Consider the following 21,119-nt stretch of genomic DNA (forward strand, 5'->3'; position numbering starts at 1 on the left):
CCCACCAGGGCAGTTGGTGGAAGTTGAAATCAATAAGAAAAATCTGGAGTTAAAAGTCTAATGATGACCATTAAAGCTGATTCTAATATCGGACACACGCCTCTCCCTCACACACGTCACATCTCTCTCTCTTATTCTCACACATGCCCACAGCTTATTAGCATCCAATGCTCCAAGAGGTTTTGCTCTGATTGGCTCATTTTATTTCTCTAATTCTTCTTAAATTTTGGGTGCTCAAATTGGCGTTTATTGGTCATGCAGTGGCTGCGGGCTCCAGGGAGACCCATCACGGACTCCAATTGGGAACCCTGATATGATATTCATTTAAAGTCAAGTATGTGCAAACAACCCCGTTAATTTCAGACCAGGGGGTTATTGGTACCTATTCCACTCAGGAGGAGGCCGCCTGTTATTTCAAATGGCAAATACAATTGGGTAGGTCAATAAACTGGTAGTGGGATTTGATCATGCTAGCTTTCGTTTAAAATTATGCTCCATGCATAAAAAATACTCAGCTTTACCAAATGCTTTTTGTGGTCAATGTAAAAGGAATAGCTGAAATAATGCTTTACTTTAATACTGCTGAAAAGGGGAACATGTAAATTAAGCTTTTCATCTTGCACTTTTCAGAACAAATGCAAGATAGCCAAATTTCAAAAGATCACAATAATTTATAGTACAGGAGAAAAGGGTACTGATTGGTTGGCAAGTTGACTGTGATTTGGAAACTTGTCTCTCTTTTCAGTAAAATTCAAATCATGTATTTGAAGGCTTTCTTAATACGTTTTTAAAAATTGTCTGACTAATTTACTTATATATGTGACCAACTGATCTGATTCGTATGAAAGCTGACACATCATAGAATTTACAGTGCAGACACAATATCAATAGAAATTTTAATAAATAAAGGTTTGCGATTGTGAAGATTTCTAGGGAAATCTTAAGTTATCCTCGGGTCATATGCTCAATGACCTTTTCAAAAATCTATTTTCAATTCCTTTTTACGATCACTTTGTTCTCTGATAAAGTGAAATTGATCTTCAAATAGTTCAGCTGTATCTGCATTAAATTGAATCATAAATACAAAATGTAGTTTTAATTCAGCACCATTTATCTATTTATTAACAATCTGTAAAACAAACATAAAATTATACAGTAGAACAATGTTTCTAAATATACGGTAATACAGCCTTTTGATATAAAAGCATGGATCGGATCACTGTTAATTTTCTACATTATGTCTCAATCAAATTGCAAATTACTTCAAATCTAATACTTCGCAAAGTTTTAAATTTTTATATGATGTCCTATTTTCATGCTTCAACTGCTTTTGTATCAATATTCTTTACTAATATGGTTTAAGTTTTGACATATTCTACTTCCCTATATGTAATACAATCAATTAAGCAAATAAAACAGTGTATTTTGTACAACAGACTATTATTACAATAGTAAGCCTGTTAAACTTTTTTGTGGAGCAATGCCCATTTCTAGTAATATATTGTCCATTCATTAAAAAGATTCACCCCTGCTGATTGAGTTCAATGAGACGGCCAGCAAAGACACTAAGGGTACCAATAATACAAACCAGCATGAAGACGCCCAACAGAATGTGATCAATCACCATTGCAACATACTTCCATTCGTCTGCAGCCTGATATTGAAATAAAAAGTAAATAAATATTATCAATCTGCAGCTATATTGAGAATTTCAAGAGCTGATTTATTTCCCACAATTTCCATCACTATTAATGCAATTGAAAATTTTGAACTCCATTGAACAAAACAAATTATTTGATGAAGCTAAATATAATGGCAGCTACATTTTATTTCTTGGGGATTACTGTGCCAGAAAAGGCATAAGATACAAACAACAATGACTTACATTTATTTAGCATCTTTAAAATATGTCAAACATGCCAAGGCCCTTCACAGGAGCATTTTCAAACAAAAATAAAGGCACTGATCCAAGGAAGGAGACCTTAGGAAGGCTTTAGGGAGAGAATTCCAGAGCTTAGGGTCTATACAGGTCTAGAGCTTGGCTGGTTTGGCAAAGACAATCAGGATACACCAGTGCTCTAGGACTGGAAGGGACTACAGAGATATGAAGAAGCAAGGTCATGGAGGGATGAGAAGTTTTAAATCTAGGTGCTCAGGAACTGGGAAATAATAAAGATTAATTAATACATGCATAATGGATGAACGGGACTTTGAACTTTGCATGAGTTAGGTTATGGGAAATCCAATTTTGGAGGATGGCAGATGGGAGGCTGACCGGGAGACCAGTGGAGCTTTAGAGCCTGGAGATAACAAAAGCATAGGTGAAGGTGTCAGCAGTAGATGGTTCAGGCAGGGGAAGGGAAAGATAATGTTACAGAAGTGGTGTAGGTGGTTTTAGTGATGAAGATATGTGGGATTAACCTCAGTTTAGGGTCAAAAAGATTTTGAGGTTGTGAACAGTCAAAGACAGTGGTCAGAGATGGGATGGACAAAGAATGTTTGGATTGGAGACTGTAGTCGAGGACAACTTTGATCTTCTAACATTTATTGTCGTAGACTTTGGCTTATCCAGTGCTTGGTATTGGACACACACCTGACAGCAAAGAGGTAGTGGATGGGTTAAGAAAAATGGAGGTGAGGTAGACCTGTGAGTCGTTAGGATACATGTGGAAGCTGCCATGATGTTTTCAATGACATCGCCAAGGAACGTCATATAATGATAAATAGGATGAGCCGAAGCATGGATCTGTGAGAGACTCCAGAAGTAAAGGTTTGGGACAGGAAAGAGAAGCCATCAGAAGAGATTCTATGTCTATGGCTGGAATATAAGAATCAAAGAAGCCAATTGCAGTTCATTAATCTGGACAACAGAAGAGAGGCATTGGAGGAGGATGGTGAAGTCAACCATGTCATAGTTTGCAGGCAGCTCAAAAAGGATGAGGAATAGTGCATCATGCTCACTTAGGATTTCATTTGTGACCTTCACTGGGGCTGTTTCAGTGCTGTGGCAGGGGTGGAGGTCTGATTAGTTCAAATACTTTGCAAAAGCCAATGTTCAGAATCGTTTCAAATTTTAGCATATTGCAAAATTTTAGGACTGGATAAAGAGTATTCAATTATTGTAAATATAAATTAAAAATGTAAATAATGAATGTAAAATGCCTACATTGTTTGATTCCTGATCAGACTTCATGTGCTCTGCAATATACTTGATTCCCTCAATCGCACTTTTGACATCTGGATTTTTCGTTAGAGGTGTTTGGAAAATAATGTTTCCTGATGCTTGTTTTCCAGAAATGTCAGAGATATCAATGTCCTCAGTAAATATCCTTTTCTCTGGCTTCTCCTTGGTTACTCGTTTCATCGTTGAGAAAAACATGACACTGGGTATAGTATCAATAAAAACCTGCAAAACACAGTGACAGACTAGAAAATACATATCTTGTAATGAATGAAACCATCCTTTGAAAGTTTACAATGTTACAACTAATCTTACTACAATAATTTGGGATTAAATAATCTATTAACTTAAAAAAAAAACATCCATGAAGCACTGTTGGATGTATGATTGAAGAAATGGACAGCAAGCAACAAAAAATATATAACTGGGCAGCATGGTAGCACAAGTGGATAGCACTGTGGCTTCACAGCGCAAGGGTCCCAGGTTCGATTCCCCGCTGGGTCACTGTCTGTGCGGAGTCTGCACGTTCTCCCCGTGTCTGTGTGGGTTTTCTCTGGGTGCTCCGGTTTCCTCCCACAGTCAAAAGACGTGCAAGTTAGGTGGATTGGCCATGATAAATTGCTCTCAGTGACCAAAAGGTTAGGAGGGGTTATTGGGTTACGGGGATAGGGTGGAAGTGAGTGCTTAAGTGGGTCAGTGCAGACTCGATGGGCCGACTGGCACTGTATGTTCTATGTTTATGTTCTATTAGGAGTGACCAAAAGGTTAATTGAAAAAGTAGGTTTCAAGAAGATTCTCAAAGAAGGACAGGACATTGCAGAGCTCAGAGAGAGAATTCCAGAGCCTGGGGCTAATTGATTGAAAGAATGCCTGCCAACAGCACGGTGAAACAAAGAGAGGTACACATACATCACCATCAGAGCAATGACAAGTTTGAGGGAAGGTGTAGACAGAGGTGATTACAAAGGAAGGGAATGGCAACACTATAAGGGGATTTAAAGATAATGATGAGAACTTTAAATTTGAAGGACAAGCAGCAAATATAGGTGAGCAAGGACAAGAACAACTTGCATTTATGAATCTTTAGCCTAATAAAACTGAGGCAGTGGAATGGAGGTGCATGTGGATAGTCATTGTGATGGAGAGCATCTCGAGCTTAAAACTCAACATGAACAGGACACCAGATGCTGAGATTGTAAACAGTGTGATTAAAGTTAAATCTGAGTCCAGAAAGGGAGAATTAACTGGTGGCGAATGTTTAGAATATGTGGTGGGGGAACAAAGTTGATGGCTTTAATCTTCCAATATTTAACTGAAGAAAGTTGAGATTCATCCCAGACTGGGACAAGCAGTTTGACAACATAGCGACAATGGAGGGATTGTGACAAATGATGAAGAAATAGGGTTGACAACTGTGATTAAATGCATTTCTGGAGGATTTGTCCCATGAATTGCCCCCACGTCCAAGCCATTAGTTGGCCAACACATCCATTCTTATGACACACTGCCTTCTTGCACCAAATGGAAAGCAAAACATGTCCTTGCCCAATTGAATGATTCTTGTCAGACAAATAACTTTTTCTTCGCAATTTTCAATTTGTCAGCCCAACAACCTTTTCTTCACAATTTTCATTATTTTTATATCAGGTAACGAGGAATGTTCAAAGAGGATGACATAAAAAATATTTTCAAGGGACCTGATGATTTTTCTCCAGGATTGCACACAGCTGTGTCCTGGAAATTGAACTTCAAATCCTGGAAGATTGGCAACTGTTATAACCTGCCTGCTTACCATTGGCTGGGGACTAATGACAATCCCACAATCCTGTGGGAGTATGAGCTTCCCCAATGAGGGGGCGGAGAAACCATTAGTAAACTCCAAGTATAAATAAAGCTGGCCAGTTTGGAACCAGCAGGAAGGAGTGTGCAGCAAGGAAAGTTGCTGCCGCTGTTATATATATATATGTTATTGTAAATAAATGTTATTACTTTGTATCCTTAAAACTCGTGCTGGATTCTTCGTGGCCCTCACGAAACTGGCGACGAGGGTTAAAGTGAATAGCTGTCTACACTGCTGAAGCCACCTCCCTGGATTTTTGTTGGATACAGGTTGGAAGTTGTTTTCTATTATACCATGCCTCTGTACGGATGTTTGGATGTTTTTCATGCTGCGCTGGAAAGCTGGAACCAGTATGCACAACGGATACGTTACTATTTCCGGGCAAACAATATCACCGAAAATGAGCGGCAGGTGGTCATATTGCTCACCGCCTGCGGCCCGCATACGTTTGGGGTGATTAGGAGCCTTACGTACCCAGCTGCGCCGGACACCAAAACGTTTGATGAACTTGTGAATACAGTGGGGCAACATTTTAACCCAACCCCGTCCACGATAGTCCAGCGTTACTGGTTTAATACCGCTGAGAGGACCCCTGGAGAATCCCTTGCCGATTTTCTATCCAGGCTACGCAGGGTTGCGGAGTACTGTGACTATGGTGAGACCTTGTCAGAAATGTTACGCGACCATTTGGTTTGCGGTATTAACAATGCGGCCACCCAGAGAAAGTTATTAGCTGAGCCAACATTGACTTTTCAACAGGCCATTCAAATAGTATTGTCCCGAGAGAGCGCAGAACGAGGAGTGCAGGAGCTACAGGGAATGGAAGTGCATGCCTTGGGGCGCAACCCCTTCCATCCAAAAACGTCCCCCTGCACTCCTGCGGTACCTTGGGTGAGGCGACGTCCGGACCGATGCCAGTGGCCGTCGGACATTCCTCCCCGAAGGGAGCCTTCTCCAGAACCAATGAATGAGGAGTCATGTCCGGGTCAGACTTGTAGGCGCCGACCCCGTCGCGGACGCCGGTCCTGGGGGCGCCAGAGGTGCCGTCGTTCTGACCGAAACTGGGATCAGCCCAGGGGCCGTACCTTTCATGTGGATGAACCTGCGGCGACTACTCCTGAGGACGTGGAGACAGAGGACGACTGCCTGCAGCTGCATTGTGTGTCAGCTCCCCGTGTGGTCCCCATTAAGGTGACAGTACAGGTCAATGGTCACCCGCTTGAGATGGAGTTGGACACTGGCGCAGCGGTCTCCGTGATCGCCCAGAGGACATTCGACCGCATCAAGCAGGGTGTACAGACCTTTACATTAACCGACTCACAGGCCAGGTTGGCCATGTACACGGGGGAACCACTGGACATTGCAGGAATTACAATGACCCCTGTTGTTTATGGACGCCAGGAGGGGCGTTTCCCACTTATCGTGGTGCGCGGCCATGGGCTCAGCCTGTTGGGTCGGGACTGGTTGCGCCATTTGCGGTTGCAATGGCAGCACATGCTCCAAACAGTTTCTGAAGGGTTGACTGAGGTGCTAGGACGATACCCAGATGTATTTCAGCCTGGTTTGGGGAAAATAAAAGTGGCCGTAGCCCGTATCCAAGTCGAACCAGGAGCCACGCCGCGCTATTTCCGGGTGCGCCCGGTGCCTTACGCCTTGCTCGAGAAGGTAGAAGGGGAGCTCACGCGTTTGGAGAGTTTGGGTATTATCAGGCCCGTCCGTTTTACTGACTGGGCAGCACCAATTGTACCTGTAATGAAGCCAGATGCCACAGTTCGCTTGTGTGGCGACTATAAACTTATAGTGAATACGGCTTCCCGACTCGACTGATATCCAATGCCTCGCATAGAGGATCTCTACGCGAAGCTTGCAGGTGGACTCTCATTCACAAAATTAGGTGGACTCTCATTCACGCCTACCTGCAGTTGGAGCTGGGCCCTGCCTCCCGACCATATGTAATGATGAATACACACCGGGGCCTGTATGAATATACACAGTTGCCCTTTGGAGTATCCTCTGCCTGCGCTATTTTGCAACGTGTTATGGAGGGTATTTTGAGAGGTTTATAACGTGTTGCTGTCTACTTAGATGACGTTTTGATTACAGGGACGTCGGAGCAGGAACATTTGGAAAATCTGGAGGCTGTCCTTCGACGCTTTTCGGAGGCTGGAGTCCATTTACGTCGCACAAAGTGCGTATTTCAGGCAAAGGAAGTAGTCTACCTAGGTTATCGGGTGGAGCGCGAAGGTTTGCACCCCGTCGCAGAGAAGGTGCATGCGATTCAACAGGCCCCCGCCCTGACTGACACTTCGCATCTTTGTTCTTTTCTCGGTCTCGTAATCTATTACGGGAAGTTCCTCCCCAATCTGGCAACTACGCTGGCACCTTCTGCTAAAGACAAATCACACCTGGGTTTGGGGTCAGCCGCAAGAAACCGCTTTCCGGCGGGTAAAGCAACAATTGTCGTCGTCTGGGTCACTAACCCACTATGATCCTGGAAAGCCTTTGCTCGTCACATGTGATGCATCCCCGTATGGTATTGGTGCCGTCCTGTCCCACAAGATGGAGAACGGGGCCGAGCGACCGATAGCTTTTGCCTCCCGCACATTGACTGCAGCGGAGAAAAAGTACGCGCAGATCGAGAAGGAGGGCCTGTCAGTGGTTTTTGCGGCGAAACGCTTCCACCAATATGTGTATGGCTGCCATTTCACTATCGTGACTGATCATAAGCCTCTGCTGGGACTTTTCAGAGAGGATAAGCCAATACCGCCCATTGCTTCCATACAGATCCAGCGCTGGGCTTTGTTGCTTGCTGCATACGAGTATTCTCTGGAGCACAAACCAGGAACGCAGATAGCAAATGCCGACGCACTGAGCCGATTGCCTTTATCGACCGGCCCCATGTCGACCCCCACGACCGGTGAGGTGGTTGCAACCCTAAATTTTATGGACACCTTGCCTGTCACGGCATCACAGATCCGTGAGTGGACCCAGACGGAGCCAGTCCTGTCAAAGGTTCAGCACATAGTCCTGTATGGTGGGCAGCATAGACAGCTCCCAGGTGTGTTGCGGGCATTTTCCTCCAAGCTGTCAGAATTCAGCGTGGAAGACGGCATCCTCTTGTGGGGGACGCGTGTGATTGTCCCGGGAATTGGCCAGGAGCTGATACTAAGAGACTTGCACAATGGGCATCCAGGTGTGACCAAAATGAAAATGTTGGCCCGGAGTTATGTCTGGTGGCCAGGCCTCGACGCCGACATTGAGAAGGTGGCCCAAAACTGCTCCATTTGTCAGGAGCATCAGGAGCTTCCGCCGGCTACATCACTGGGAATGGCCAAGGCGGCCTTGGGCACGCTTGCATGCAGATTTCGCAGGCCCTTTTCAAGGATCCATGTTCCTTCTATTAATCAATGCCCAGTCTAAATGGCTAGAGGTGCATAAGATGCAGAGGACAACGTCCTGCACAACAATTGAAAAGATGCGTTTGTCTTTTAGTACGCATGGCCTCCCCGAGGTGCTGGTCACGGATAACGGCACTCGATTCACGAGTGAGGAGTTTGCGAGGTTTATGAAGATGAACGGCATACGCCATATCCGCACTGCCCCTTACCACCCGGCTTCAAATGGGTTGGCAGAACGCGCAGTGCAGACATTCAATAGAGGCCTAAAGAAGCACTCTTCCGGATCAATGGATACGAGACTGGATCGCTTTTTGTTTACGTATAGGACCACCCCCCATGAGGTGACTGGGGTAGCTCCTGCAGAACTCCTAATGGGCCGGAGACTTCGCACCCGCCTTAGTATGGTTTTCCCGGACATTGGCGCAAAAGCACGCCGCACACTAGAACGGCAGTGACAGGGATTTTCTCGGCATCGGCCGATTCGGCAGTTTGCGCCCGGTGACCCAGTGTTCGTTCGGAATTTTGCTGGTGGTGCCCAGTGGGTTCCTGGCGTAATCTTTCGCCAAACGGGCCCTATATCTTACCAGGTGCAAGCCCAGGGTCGTCTCCAACGCAAACATGTAGACCACGTTCGGTCCAGAAGACTACCCCCTCCAAAGATTCCCCGCCCCCGGAGCTCATTTCTACAGCCGCAGAGACCAGAGACAAGGGAGGGTAGTCCTCACAATCTTCCACTGGTGCCTCACTCAAAGCATGCGCAGGTTGTTACAGAACCGAATGGAGATAGAGACGCTGACATGATGGAGGCAGCAGACTCTGACTCTGAGATGGAGACACAGGACGCATCAGAGGGGGAATCCTCGGGTCCACGGGCCATGGATGTACAACCTTTACGCCGTTCATCACGGAAGCGCCGGTCTCCGTCTCGTTACATGTCGCCTGATCCAGCGCCGCGTGCAAATAGTGTCCGGCCTGCGGCAAAACGAGTCCAACGCCCTCCTTCGCCAGGGTCTTCGGTGGATTCCTTGGACTTTGGGGAGGGGGGGGGGAGGGATGTTATAATCTGCCTGCTTACCATTGGCTGGGGACTAATGACAATCCCACAATCCTGTGGGAGTATGAGCTTCCCCAATGAGGGGGGGTGGAGAAACCATTAGTAAACTCCAAGTATAAATAAAGCTGGCCAGTTTGGAACCAGCAGGAAGAAGTGTGCAGCAAGGGAAGTTGCTGCTGCTGTTATATATATATATGTTATTGTAAATAAATGTTATTACTTTGTATCCTTAAAACTCGTGCTGGATTCTTCGTGGTCCTCACAAAAGCAACCCTACGAAGAAATGAAGCTTAGCATCATCAGTGTGCACTGGAAGCTGGTGCCATATCTGTGCACACCAAGAGGCAACATGTAGATGTGGTAGAAGAAAAGTCCTTAGGGCACTCCTGTGGGCACTCCTGTGTGGGGACAGGAACATAAATAATTGCTGAAGCTAATTTGGTTAAGATCAGATAGGTAAGGGTGAAACTCAGGGCAGCCTCACTGAGATGGAGACCAGAAAAGAAATGTTGGAACAGGGCAGTTTTAAAGACTGCGGACAAGATGATGAAGGGTGAAGCATCATAGTCATAGAGGATGTTTCTTGTGATTTTGGTTAAGCCTGTTTCTGCACTGCGGCATGGGCAAAAATCTGGGGCGGGATTCTTCGACCCCCCCCGCCGGGTCGGAGAATCGCCGGGGGCTGGCGTGAATCCTGCCCCCGCCGGTTGCCAAATTCTCCGGCCCCGGATATTCGACAGGGGTGGGAATCGCGCCGCGCCGGTTGGCGGGGGCCCCCCTGGCGATTCTCCGGCCCGCGATGGGCCGAAGTCCCGCTGCTGGAATGCCTGTCCCGCCGGCGAGAATCAAACCACCTCTCTTACCGGCGGGACAAGGCGGCGCGTGCGGGCTCCGGGGTCAGCGCGGGGCGATCTGGCCCCAGGGGGTGCCCCCACGGTGGCCTGGCCCGCGATCGGGGCCCACCGATCCGCGGGCGGGCCTGTGCCGTGGGGGCACTCTTTTCCTTCCGCCTTCGCCATGGTCTCCACTATGGCGGAGGCGGAAGAGACCCCCTCCACTGCGCATGCGCGGGGATGCCGTGAGTGGCCGCTGACGCTCCCGCGCTTGCGCCGCACGACAAAGCCGGACTGATTCGCGCTGTTTTTGGCGCCGGTCGGCGGACATCGCGCCGATATCGGAGAATCTCGCCCAAGATTTCAGAAACTCAAACAGGGACTTCCGGGCAAGGTGGGCACATGTTTAAGCAACAACACTTTCAAAGATATTAGAAAGGGAGGATGGAGGTGGGAGACGGGTGTTAGTTTGCAAGAACAGAGGGTCAAGGCTGCAGTTTACATTCTTTGGGAGTTTTGAAAGGGAGGGTAGTAGTTCACGACGAGAAGGAATTATTCAAAATGTTATTTAGATTGGAAAGAGGTTGGATGGTCAGCAGTCCAATGAAAATGCTGCCGAGGGAGCATTGGGTAGGGTTCATGGACAAGATTAGATCAGAGTGCTTATGAGGGGAGGTGGGAGGGAAACTACAGAACCGAGCGGAGAGTCTGGAGGGAGATTTGGCTTCATAAGAAGTTGAAAATGGAGGAAAGCAGCAGAGCTAGCTGAACAGATTGGACCACAATTTAATGACAAAAAGACTGCGCAGCTGCTTGTGAGATGCCACCAAAGTCTGCAGCTGATTCTCAGAAGGAGCCAGAAGCAAAGAGATTCAAAGCCACAATTAATTTTATAGTCATGCAAGGCATGGCAACCAGTGTGGCAAGGTGCAAGGTAACTGGCAACAAAGGTACAGATGTCTGTGCCTTGGAGAGTCACAGTATTGTGGGTGTTATAACCTGCCTGCTTACCACTGGCTGGGGACTAATGGCAATCCCACAATCCTTTGGGAGTATGAGCTTCCCCAATGAGGGAGGCGGAGAAATCATTAGCAGATTCCCTGCATAAATAAAGCTGGCCAGTTTGGAACCAGCTGGAGAGGAGTGAGCAGCAAGGGAGTTGCTGCTGCTGTTGTATATATATGTTATTGTAAATAAATGTTATTTTGTTCTATCCTTCAACTCGTGCTGGATTCTTCATGGCCCTTACAAAACTGGCGACGAGGGTTAAAGTGTATAGCTGTCTACACTGCTGCAGCCACCTCCCTGGATTTTTGTTGGATACAGGTTGGAAGTTGTTTTTCTGTTACACCATGCCTCTGTATGGACGTTTGGATGTTTTTGATGCTGTGCTGGAAAGTTGGAACCAGTATGCACAACGGATGCATCACTATTTCCGGGCAAATAACATCACCGAAAACGAGCGCCAGGTGGTCATTTTGCTCACCGCCTGCGGCCCGCATACGTTTGGAGTGATTAGGAGCCTTACGTACCCAGCTGCGCCGGACACCAAGGCGTTTGATGAACTTGTGAATTTAGTGGGCAACATTTTAACCCAACCCCGTCCATGATAGTCCAGCGTTTCCGGTTTAATTCTGCTGAGAGGACCCCAGGAGAATCCCTTGCCGACTTTCTATCCAGGCTACGCAGGATTGCGGAGTACTGTGACTATGGTGAGACCTTGACAGAAATGTTACGCGACCATTTGGTTTGCGGTATTAACAATGCGGCCACCCAGAAAACATTGTGAGCTGGGCCAACATTGACTTTTCAACAGACCATTCAAATAGTATTGTCTCAAGAGAGAGCGCAGAACGGGGAATGCAGTAGCTACAGGGAATGGAGGCGCAACCCCTTCCGTCCAAAAGCATCTCCCATACCCCTGCGGTACCTTGGGCAAGGCGACATCCGGATCGACGCCAGTGGCCGTCGGACGTTCCTCCCCGAAGGGAGCCTTCTCCAGAACCAATGGATGAGGAGCCATGTCCGTGTCGGACTTGTGGGCGCCGAACCCATCGCGGACGCTGGCCCTGGGGGCGCCAGAGGCGACATCGTTCCGACAGAAACTGGGGCCAGCCCAGGGGCCGTACCTTCCATTTGGATGAACCTGCGGCGACTATTCCCGAGGACGTGGAAACGGAGGACGACTGCCTGCAGCTGCATTGTGTGGCAGCTCCCCGTGTGGCCCCCATTAAGATGACAGTACGGGTCAATGGCCAGCCGTTTGAGATGGAGTTGGATACTGGCGCAGCGATCTCCGTGATCGCCCAGAGGACATTCGATCGCATCAAGCAGGGTATACAGACCCTTACATTAACCGACACACAGGCCAGATTGCCCCCCTACACGGGGGAACCATTGGACATTGCAGGAACTACGATGAGCCCTCTTGTTTATGGACGCCAGGGGGGGCGTTTCCCACTTATCGTGGTGCGTGGCATGGGCCCAGCCTGTTGGGTCGAGACTGGTTACGCCATTTGCGGCTGCAGTGGCAGCACATCCTCCAAACAGGTTCTGGAGGGTTGACTGAGGTGCTAAGACGGTACCCAGATGTATTCCAGCCCGGTTTGGGGAAAATAAAAGGGGCCGTAGCCAGTATCCAAGTCAAACCAGGAGCCAAGCAGCGCTATTTTCGGGCGCGCCCGGTGCCTTCCGCTTTGCTCGTGAAGGTAGAAGGGAGCTCACTCATTTGGAGACCTTGGGTATTATCAGGTCCGTCCGTTTCACTGACTGGGTAGCACCAATTGTACCTGTAATGAAGCCAAATGCCACAGTTAGTTTGAGGGGCGACTATAAACTTACAGTGAATACGGCTTCCCGGCTCGACCGATATCCAATGCCTCGCACAGAGGATCTGTACGCGAAGCTTGCAGGCGGACTCTCGTTCATGAAATTAGATATGAGTCACGCCTACCTACAGTTGGAGCTGGACCCTGCTTCCCGGCCATATGTAACTATTAATACAGACGGGTATGAATATACACGGTTGCCCTTTTGGGTATCCTCTGCCTGCGCTATTGTTCAACGTGTCATGGAGGGCATCTTGAGAGGATTACCACGTGTCGCTGTCTACTTTGACGCCATTTTGATTACAGGGACGTCGGAGGAAGAACATTTGGAAAATTTGGAGGCTGTCCTTCGACCCTTTTCAGAGTCTGGAGTCCGTTTACGTCGCACAAAGTGCGTCTTTCAGACGAAGGACATAGTCTACCTGGGTTATCGGGTGGACCGCGAAGGTTTGCACCCCGTCGCAGAGAAGGTGTGCGCTATTCAACAAACTCCCGCCCCGACAGACACTTCGCATCTTCGTTCTTTTCTCGGCCTCGTAAACTATTACGGGAAGTTCCTCCCCAATCTGGCAACTATGTTGGGCGCCGAACCCGTTCTTCTGCTAAAGAAGAATCACACCTGGGTTTGGGGTCAGTCGCAAGAAACCGCTTTCCGGCGGGTAAAACAACATTTGTCGTCGTCTGGGTTACTAACCCACTATGATCCTGGAAAGCCTTTGCTCGTCACATGTGATGCATCCCCGTATGGTATTGGGGCTGTCCTGTCCCTCAAGATGGAGAACGGGGCCGAGCGGCCGATAGCTTTTGCCTCCCGCACATTGACTGCAGCGGAAAAGAAGTACGCGCAGATCGAGAAGGAGGGACTGCCGGTGGTCTTTGCGGTGAAACGCTTCCACCAGTATGTGTATGGCCGCCACTTCACTATCGTGACTGATCATAAGCCTCTGCTGGGATGTTTCCAAGAGGATAAGCCAATACCGCCCATTGCTTCCGCACGGATCCAGCACTGGCCTTGTTGCTCGCTGCCTACGAGTATTCTCTGGAGCACAAACCAGGAACCCAGATAGCGAATGCCGACACACTGAGCCGATTGCCTTTATCGACCGGCCCCATGTCGACCCCCCCCACGACCGGTGAGGTGGTTGCAACCCTAAATTTTATGGACTCCTTGTCTGTCACGGCATCACAGATTTGTGAGTGGACCCAGATGGAGCCAGTCCTGTCAAAGGTTCAGCACATAGTCCTGTATGGTGGGCAGCATAGACAGCTCCCAGGTGAGTTGCGGGCATTTTCATCCAAGCTGTCAGAATTTAGTGTGGAAGATTGTATCCTCTTGTGGGGCCGCGTGTGATTGTCCCGGAAAAAGGCCAGGAGCTGATACTAAGGGACTTGCACAATGGGGGGCATCCGGGTGTGACCAAACTGAAAATGATGGCCCGGAGTTATGTCTGGTGGCCAGGCATCGACACCGACATTGAGAAGGTGGCCAAAACTGCTCCATTTGCCAGGAGCATCAGAAGCTTCCGCCGGCCGCGCCCCTACATCACTGGGAATGGCCAGGGCGGCATTGGGCGCGCTCGCCGACCCTTTTCAAGGATCTATGTTCCTTCTATTAATCGATGCCTAGTCTAAATGGTTAGAGGTGCATAAGATGGTAGGCACAACGTCCTGCGCAACAATTGAGAAGATGCGTTTGTCATTCAGTTCGCATGGCCTCCCCGAGGTGCCGGTCACGGACAACGGCACTTCGTTCACAAGTGAGGAGTTTGCGAGGTTCATGAAGATGAATGGCATAAGCCATATCCGCACCACTCCATACCACCCGGCTTCAAATGGGTTGGCAGAGCAGACATTCAAACAAGGCCTAAAGAAGCAGTCTTCCGGATCAATGGACACAAGACTGGCTCACTTTTTGTTCACGTATAGGACCACTCCACATGCGGTGACGGGTAGCTCCTGCGGAACTCCTAATGGACCGGAGACTTCGCACCCGCCTTAGCATGCTTTTTCCGGACATTGGCGCAAAAGTACGTCGCACTCAAGAAGGGCAGGGACATGGTTTTTCTTGGCATCGGCCGATTCGGCAGTTTGCGCCCTTTGACCCAGTGTTCGTTCAAAATTTTGCTGGTGGTGCCCAGTGGGTTCCTGGTGTTATCTATCGCCGAACGGGCCTTATTTCTTACCAGGTGCAAGCCCAGGGTCATCTCCAGCGCAAGCATGTAGACCACGTTCGGTCCAGAAGACCATCTCTTCCAAAGATTCCCCGACCCCGGAGCTCATTTCTACAGCCCCAGAGACCAGTGGAGAGTATTCCTCACAATTTTCCGCTGGTGCCTCACTCAAAGCCTGCGCAGGTCGTTGCAGAACCGTGTGGAGATAGAGACGCCGAGATGCTGGACTCCGACTCCGAGATGGAGCCACAGGACGCCTCAGAGGGGGAATCCTCAGGCCCACGGACCGTGGATGTACAACAGTTACGCCGTTCATCACGGAAGCGCCGTTTGCATCTCATTACACGCCGCCCGATTCAGCACCTCGTACAATTGGCGTCCGGCCTGCGGCAAAACGAGTCTGACGCCCTCCTTCGCCAGGGTCTTCGGTGGATTCCTTGGACTTTGGGGGGGAGGGATGTTATAACCTGCCTGCTTACAATCCCACAATCCTTTGGAAGTATGAGCTTCCCCAATGAGGGGGGAGGAGAAATCATTAGCAGATTCCCTGCGTTAATAAAGCTGGTCAGTTTGGAACCAGCTAGAGAGGAGTGAGCAGCAAGGGAGTTACTGCTGCTGCTGTATATATATGTTATTGCAAATAAATGTTATTTATTTCTATACTTCCACTCATGCCGGATTCTTGGTGGCCCTCACAAAAGTGGGGTACTGGGTCTGAGACATCTCCAAGTAGCTTTAATTTTGCCAGTAGATTTTGTGTTGAGGGTATAGCCTCTCTGCCTTCCTCTCCCATGCCTTCTTGTTGCCTTTCTTACACAGAATGTTACCCCTCATTACCACTGGGCCAAACATCTGACAATTGTGCTTCCAGTGACAGCTGTAGCCTTCCTTTTAGACAGGTGACTGTTCTATTGTGTTTGACAACTTCTCCCCCTGTTCTTCTGCCCCTGTGATGCCAGGGGTTGGATACCCTTAATGCCTAAGTGCTGACTTACCCTGCCACTTGCATGGTGCTAAGGGCACCTACTTACCAAATGCCAACCCCCTTTGCCCTGCTGACCCTCTTATGGGCCAGGGTGATGCCCCGGAGGCAGTTTTGACTGGATCTCTACTGTATACCCATCTCCCCAATGCTGCTCTGAAACTGACAGCTTCATAAACCTTGTGCTTCCCTCTTCAACAGCTCCAAATGAGTTTTTTAATTTGTTCAACTGGGGGGCAAGTGGTATTGCTGTGCCATGCTCTCCCTGCCTCAGTGAATATTTTCAGCACTGGGATCAGTGTCTTGAAATTGATACGCCGTCTGGTACTGATATTTTTGGGATTTCCCAGGCGGGATCCTCAATAATGGGGCTATGTCCCCACTCCAGCATAAAAACGCTGCGTTTCACTCTGGATTTTCTTGAAGAAAGTCCCAAGTGATTCTCCTATCTGAAGGGGGCTAGCAGGGCCCAGTAGTACTCCATGCAGCTTTGCCTGCCGATACGGGGCCCTGCACTTCCGGTCGGGCGTCCGCGCATGCGCACAGCGGTGGCCTTCGGCGGTCGCCCTGCGCGACATGGCGGCCTCACAATGCGGAGCAGCCCCAACAATATAGGCACCCCCAAGATCGTGCAATATAGGCCCCCTGAGGTCCCCCACGGTGAAGGATCCCCCCACCCCCCGACCAGGGCGGCCATTGTATGGCCCATTGTATGGATAACTACTATACATTTCTAATCCCTCCAGTAGACAGAAAAATACAACACTTGATAAAACATGGGCAGGATTCTCTATTTGGTGGCGCTGGTATCGGGAAACGCCATTGGGCAGAGAATAGGTTCCGACACCAAAATCGCAGCGGGTGCCGATCCCACAGCAAATCGCAACGCTCTGTCACCTGGAGAGAGTAGCGTCAATGCGGTCCAGAACGACTGTACAGGGTAAACACCGTTTGCATATCATTAGTTGGCCTGGCCCGGTATTCTCCGGGGCCTCCGCAATTCTCTGCCTCCGATGGGCCAAGTTCCCAATGACACGTTTCATTTGTGCTTTTAAAAATCATGAAACCGATGTCGTGGCTGCTGAGAGAGAGAGAGGGGGTACGGCAAGTGTCCAACATCGGCATAGTGTGCTAACAGTTATGTCGCTAGCCGGGGGAGGGGGGGGGGGGGGGGGTGGAGGGTGCTTTTGTCAGGGCCTGGGGGACTAGCGGGGGATGGCCAGGAGGTAGGCGTTGGGGTCGGGGTGGACAGACATGGAACATCATTGCTGCAGCCGGAAATGCAGCCATGCAGCTGCGCATGCTGTTGACTGCCCACTGTGAACTTAGGGCCATGGGTTGTATCGGTGTCCCCCCAGGCCACCCCCCGAGGTGCCTTCTGGCCCCAGACGACCCATCAGTTGTATGGGTGTGCTCCAGCACAACCAGTGCCATCTTGTTGGGTGGGATGAGTGTGTGTGTGTATATGCGGCTGCAGCTTGTCAGCCTCCTGAGTATCAATCACGGACCCGGTGAATCCCGCACCCTTTTTCATTGTAATCGATTGTGTTCCATGTGGCACCGGTGCTAGCCCCTCCACCGTCGCTGTATCGGTCCAGATTTGATGCCAGTTTTACTGTCATGAAAATGTACGAATCCTGCCCCAACGTCAACACTTAGTCTCAGGAATGGAGAATCCAGCCCCATATATTTTATGCTAAACTATAAATTGAGTTTATATACACAACCAAGTTGACACCATCCATAAAATAACTGCACAGTACTTGACTTTCACTGGTAAACCAAACAGTTTCCTGATATCCACCGAACAAATTACTTTAGTTTCTTAGCCCTTTTCAGGATTTTATTGAGTTTAATTGAAGTAAATCATGAACTCGAGACACAGTGACAATGGTGCCTGGCTTCCAAGATTAGACTGCACCACAGACATACGGTCTGAGAAGCTTGCTCATAACTCAGGACAAAATATTTTCTCATTAAGTGAATTTCATTTGAAGTCCCAAGGATTTTCCCAACGGCATGAATACACGTTTTTAATCATTTACATCTTCCAGGCATATTAGCTCCAATTTAGTAATCCTGGCAAAAATAGACCAATACTGAGGATAATGGTGCAGTATTTTACGATCAGCGTCTGCTTGAATAGATTTTGACACAGGAAAACCTCCTATATTTAGCTGGGGAGCGTAAAATCCAATCAGGCAGTAGCTCTTAATGGACTATAACTCATAGAAATTACGACACAGAAACAGGCATTTCACCATCAAAGGTTTTCTCCCCTCTTAAGTGTTAGCCATTGCTTAGTTAGGAGCACTCACATCTCTTCATGAGAAGGTTCAGGGTCCAAGTCCCAGAATTTGAGTACAGAAATCCAAGCAGACATTTCACTGCAGTAGTGAGTGTTGCAATGTCACTTGGATGATATGTTAAACCAAGGACTCACCTTCTTAGAACAAGAACATTGGAATTATCCCTGGTGTCTATAGCCATCATTTATTCCTCAATCAATCTCACAAAAAGCAGTCATTATGGCATTGCTATTTGTGGGAGCTTGCTGTGCACAAATCAGCTGCCATGTTTCACTAGTTGCATAGTGCTTCAATAACAATAATCTTTATTGTCACAAGTAGGCTTACATTAACACTGCAATGAAGTTACTGTGAAAAGCCCCTAGTCGTCACATTCCGGCGCCTGTTCGGGTACACAGAGGGAGAATTCAGAATGTCCAAATTATCTAACAGCACATCTTTCGGGACTTGCGGGAGGAAACTGGAGCACCCGGAGGAAACCCCCGCAGACACAGGGAGAACGTTCAGACTCCACACAGACAGTGACCCAAGCCAGGAATCAAACCTGGTACCCTGGTGCTATGAAACAACAGTGCTAACCACTGTGCTACTGTGCCTTAGGATATCTTGCAGTTGTGAAAGGCACAAGATAAATCCAGGATTTTTTTACTCCTGCCACAAATTCATATCAAGTGTTGCCAGTGTGATCTCCTTAGAGATGTATAGGTGTGTTAAATTTGTTTGTTTATTGTCACGTGTACCAAGGTACAGTGAAAAGTATTTTTCTGCGAGCAGCTCAACAGATCATTAAGTACAAGAAAGAAAAGGAAATAAAAGAAAATACATAATAGGGCAACACAAGGTACACAATGTAATTAGATAACACCGGCATCGGGTGAAGCATACAGGGGTGTAGTGTTAATGAGGTCAGTCCATAAGAGGGTCGTTTAGGAGTCTGGTAACAGTGGGTAAGAAGCTGTTTTTGAGTCTGTTCGTGCGTATTCTCAGACCTTTGTATCTCCTGGTTCCCTCCAGCCCAGACAACACGAGCACAGAAATTCTGTTTATTCCTTGCATACTATGCACCTATAGGAATAATCTGTCCAAATGTGTATACACTTTGTAATGATATGTAGACAGACATGTAACTAAAGGGTTAATCACAACACCTAGCTGTAACACTACCCTAGAGGGCATTACAAAACACACTATATGGGCGGGATTCCCCCACCCCTCCCCCCACCCCCGCCGGGTGGGAGAATCGCCAGGGCGCCGTGCAAAATGTGTCACGCCGCCCCGACCCCCGCACGCGATTCTCCCACCCCCCAAAACCAGCGCTGCGCGAATCGCGCCGGGCTGCTCGGAGAATCGCCGCAAATGGCGAACGCCGATTCTCCGAGCGGCCGCACGTAAACGGCTTAGTCCCGCCGGCGCCATCCACACCTGGTCGCTGCCAGCGGGTACTCATTGTGAAGGCTTAGGTGGAGGGGGGAGGGGGGCTCCGTTCCCGGGGGTGGCCTCCAATGGGGTCTGGCCCGCGATCGGGGCTCACCAATCGACGGGCCGGCCTCTTCCCCCCCGGGCCTACTTCCTTGCGCGACCGGTCCCAGAACCCCGGCGCCATGTTGGTGAGGGGCTGGAATGCTCCGCGAGGTTACCGCACATGCGTCGGTTGGCACCGGCGCCACTGCGCATGCGCTAGTTGGTGCCGGCCCAACTGCGCATGCGCGGGACCCAAGGCACCGCGTCTTTTACGCGGTGCCGGGCCTCTGACGCCACGCCGAGGCCCCGCCCCCATAAATCGCATGAGGCCCCGCCCCCATAAATCGCACAACGCCCCTGCTGGCCCCATGGAGGGCGGAGAATAGGGGTCTGGGAACGGGTGCCCATGCCGGAGTAAAACACTCCGGTTTTTACTCCGGTGTCGGCACTTAGACTCCCGTTGGGAGAATCCCGCCTATAACTGAGCTTCCAGAAGCTCTAGCTCTCTTTCCATGCAGGAGTTATCAGATAGCAGCAGTGTAGCAGAGTAAGATCACAACCTAGACACCACATGTAGCATAGATACAGTTTGTACAGTTATTTATCCTTACTTTATTGCTAGAGTTAGTTCAGTGGAGTGTCGAACGTATTTATTAGTTTTATCGTTACACAATAAATTCTTTCAGTTTACTTCGAAGACTCGAGTGTTCTTCAACATCATCTACAGTTAGTAACGACATATATTACGTAAACCCAGTAATATAACACACTTGGCACTCTTCCTGATACTTAAAAGCTCCTTGTATATATCCTCCCAGAAATACAGGTCCATATAGTCTGCACTCATTCTTATAGCCTCCAACCAGACTGCTTGCACTTGTGCTTCCACAGAATATTACCCTCCAGTACAAAGTTTAGGCAGCCTCCATACTTTGCAGCTCCTACATCAGGACATCTTCTATAGCAAGACTCCTGAAGCAGCAGCATCAAAAAAAACAGAATTTGTCCCTCGTTTTCTCCAATCACCATAGCAAATACAGATGTTTAATCAATATGGAAGCC

At 48.7% G+C, this 21,119-nt stretch overlaps 1 protein-coding gene across 1 annotated transcript in view; it reads right to left on the bottom strand.

The window, feature by feature from the left end:
- Positions 1-1,090: 1,090 nt before the first annotated feature.
- chrna1 (cholinergic receptor, nicotinic, alpha 1 (muscle)) overlaps positions 1,091-21,119 on the bottom strand; it is a 56,806-nt gene continuing 36,777 nt past the window's right edge. The window contains exons 8-9 of the mRNA XM_072476419.1: positions 3,167-3,406; positions 1,091-1,654 (exon numbers count right to left, since the gene is read on the bottom strand). Of these exons, the coding sequence (XP_072332520.1) occupies positions 1,523-1,654; positions 3,167-3,406 (372 nt within the window). The 3' untranslated portion in view covers positions 1,091-1,522. The remainder of the gene's footprint in view (positions 1,655-3,166; positions 3,407-21,119) is intronic.

This window comes from Scyliorhinus torazame, chromosome 2, assembly GCF_047496885.1.
Source record: "Scyliorhinus torazame isolate Kashiwa2021f chromosome 2, sScyTor2.1, whole genome shotgun sequence".
Classification (NCBI taxonomy): domain Eukaryota; kingdom Metazoa; phylum Chordata; class Chondrichthyes; order Carcharhiniformes; family Scyliorhinidae; genus Scyliorhinus; species Scyliorhinus torazame.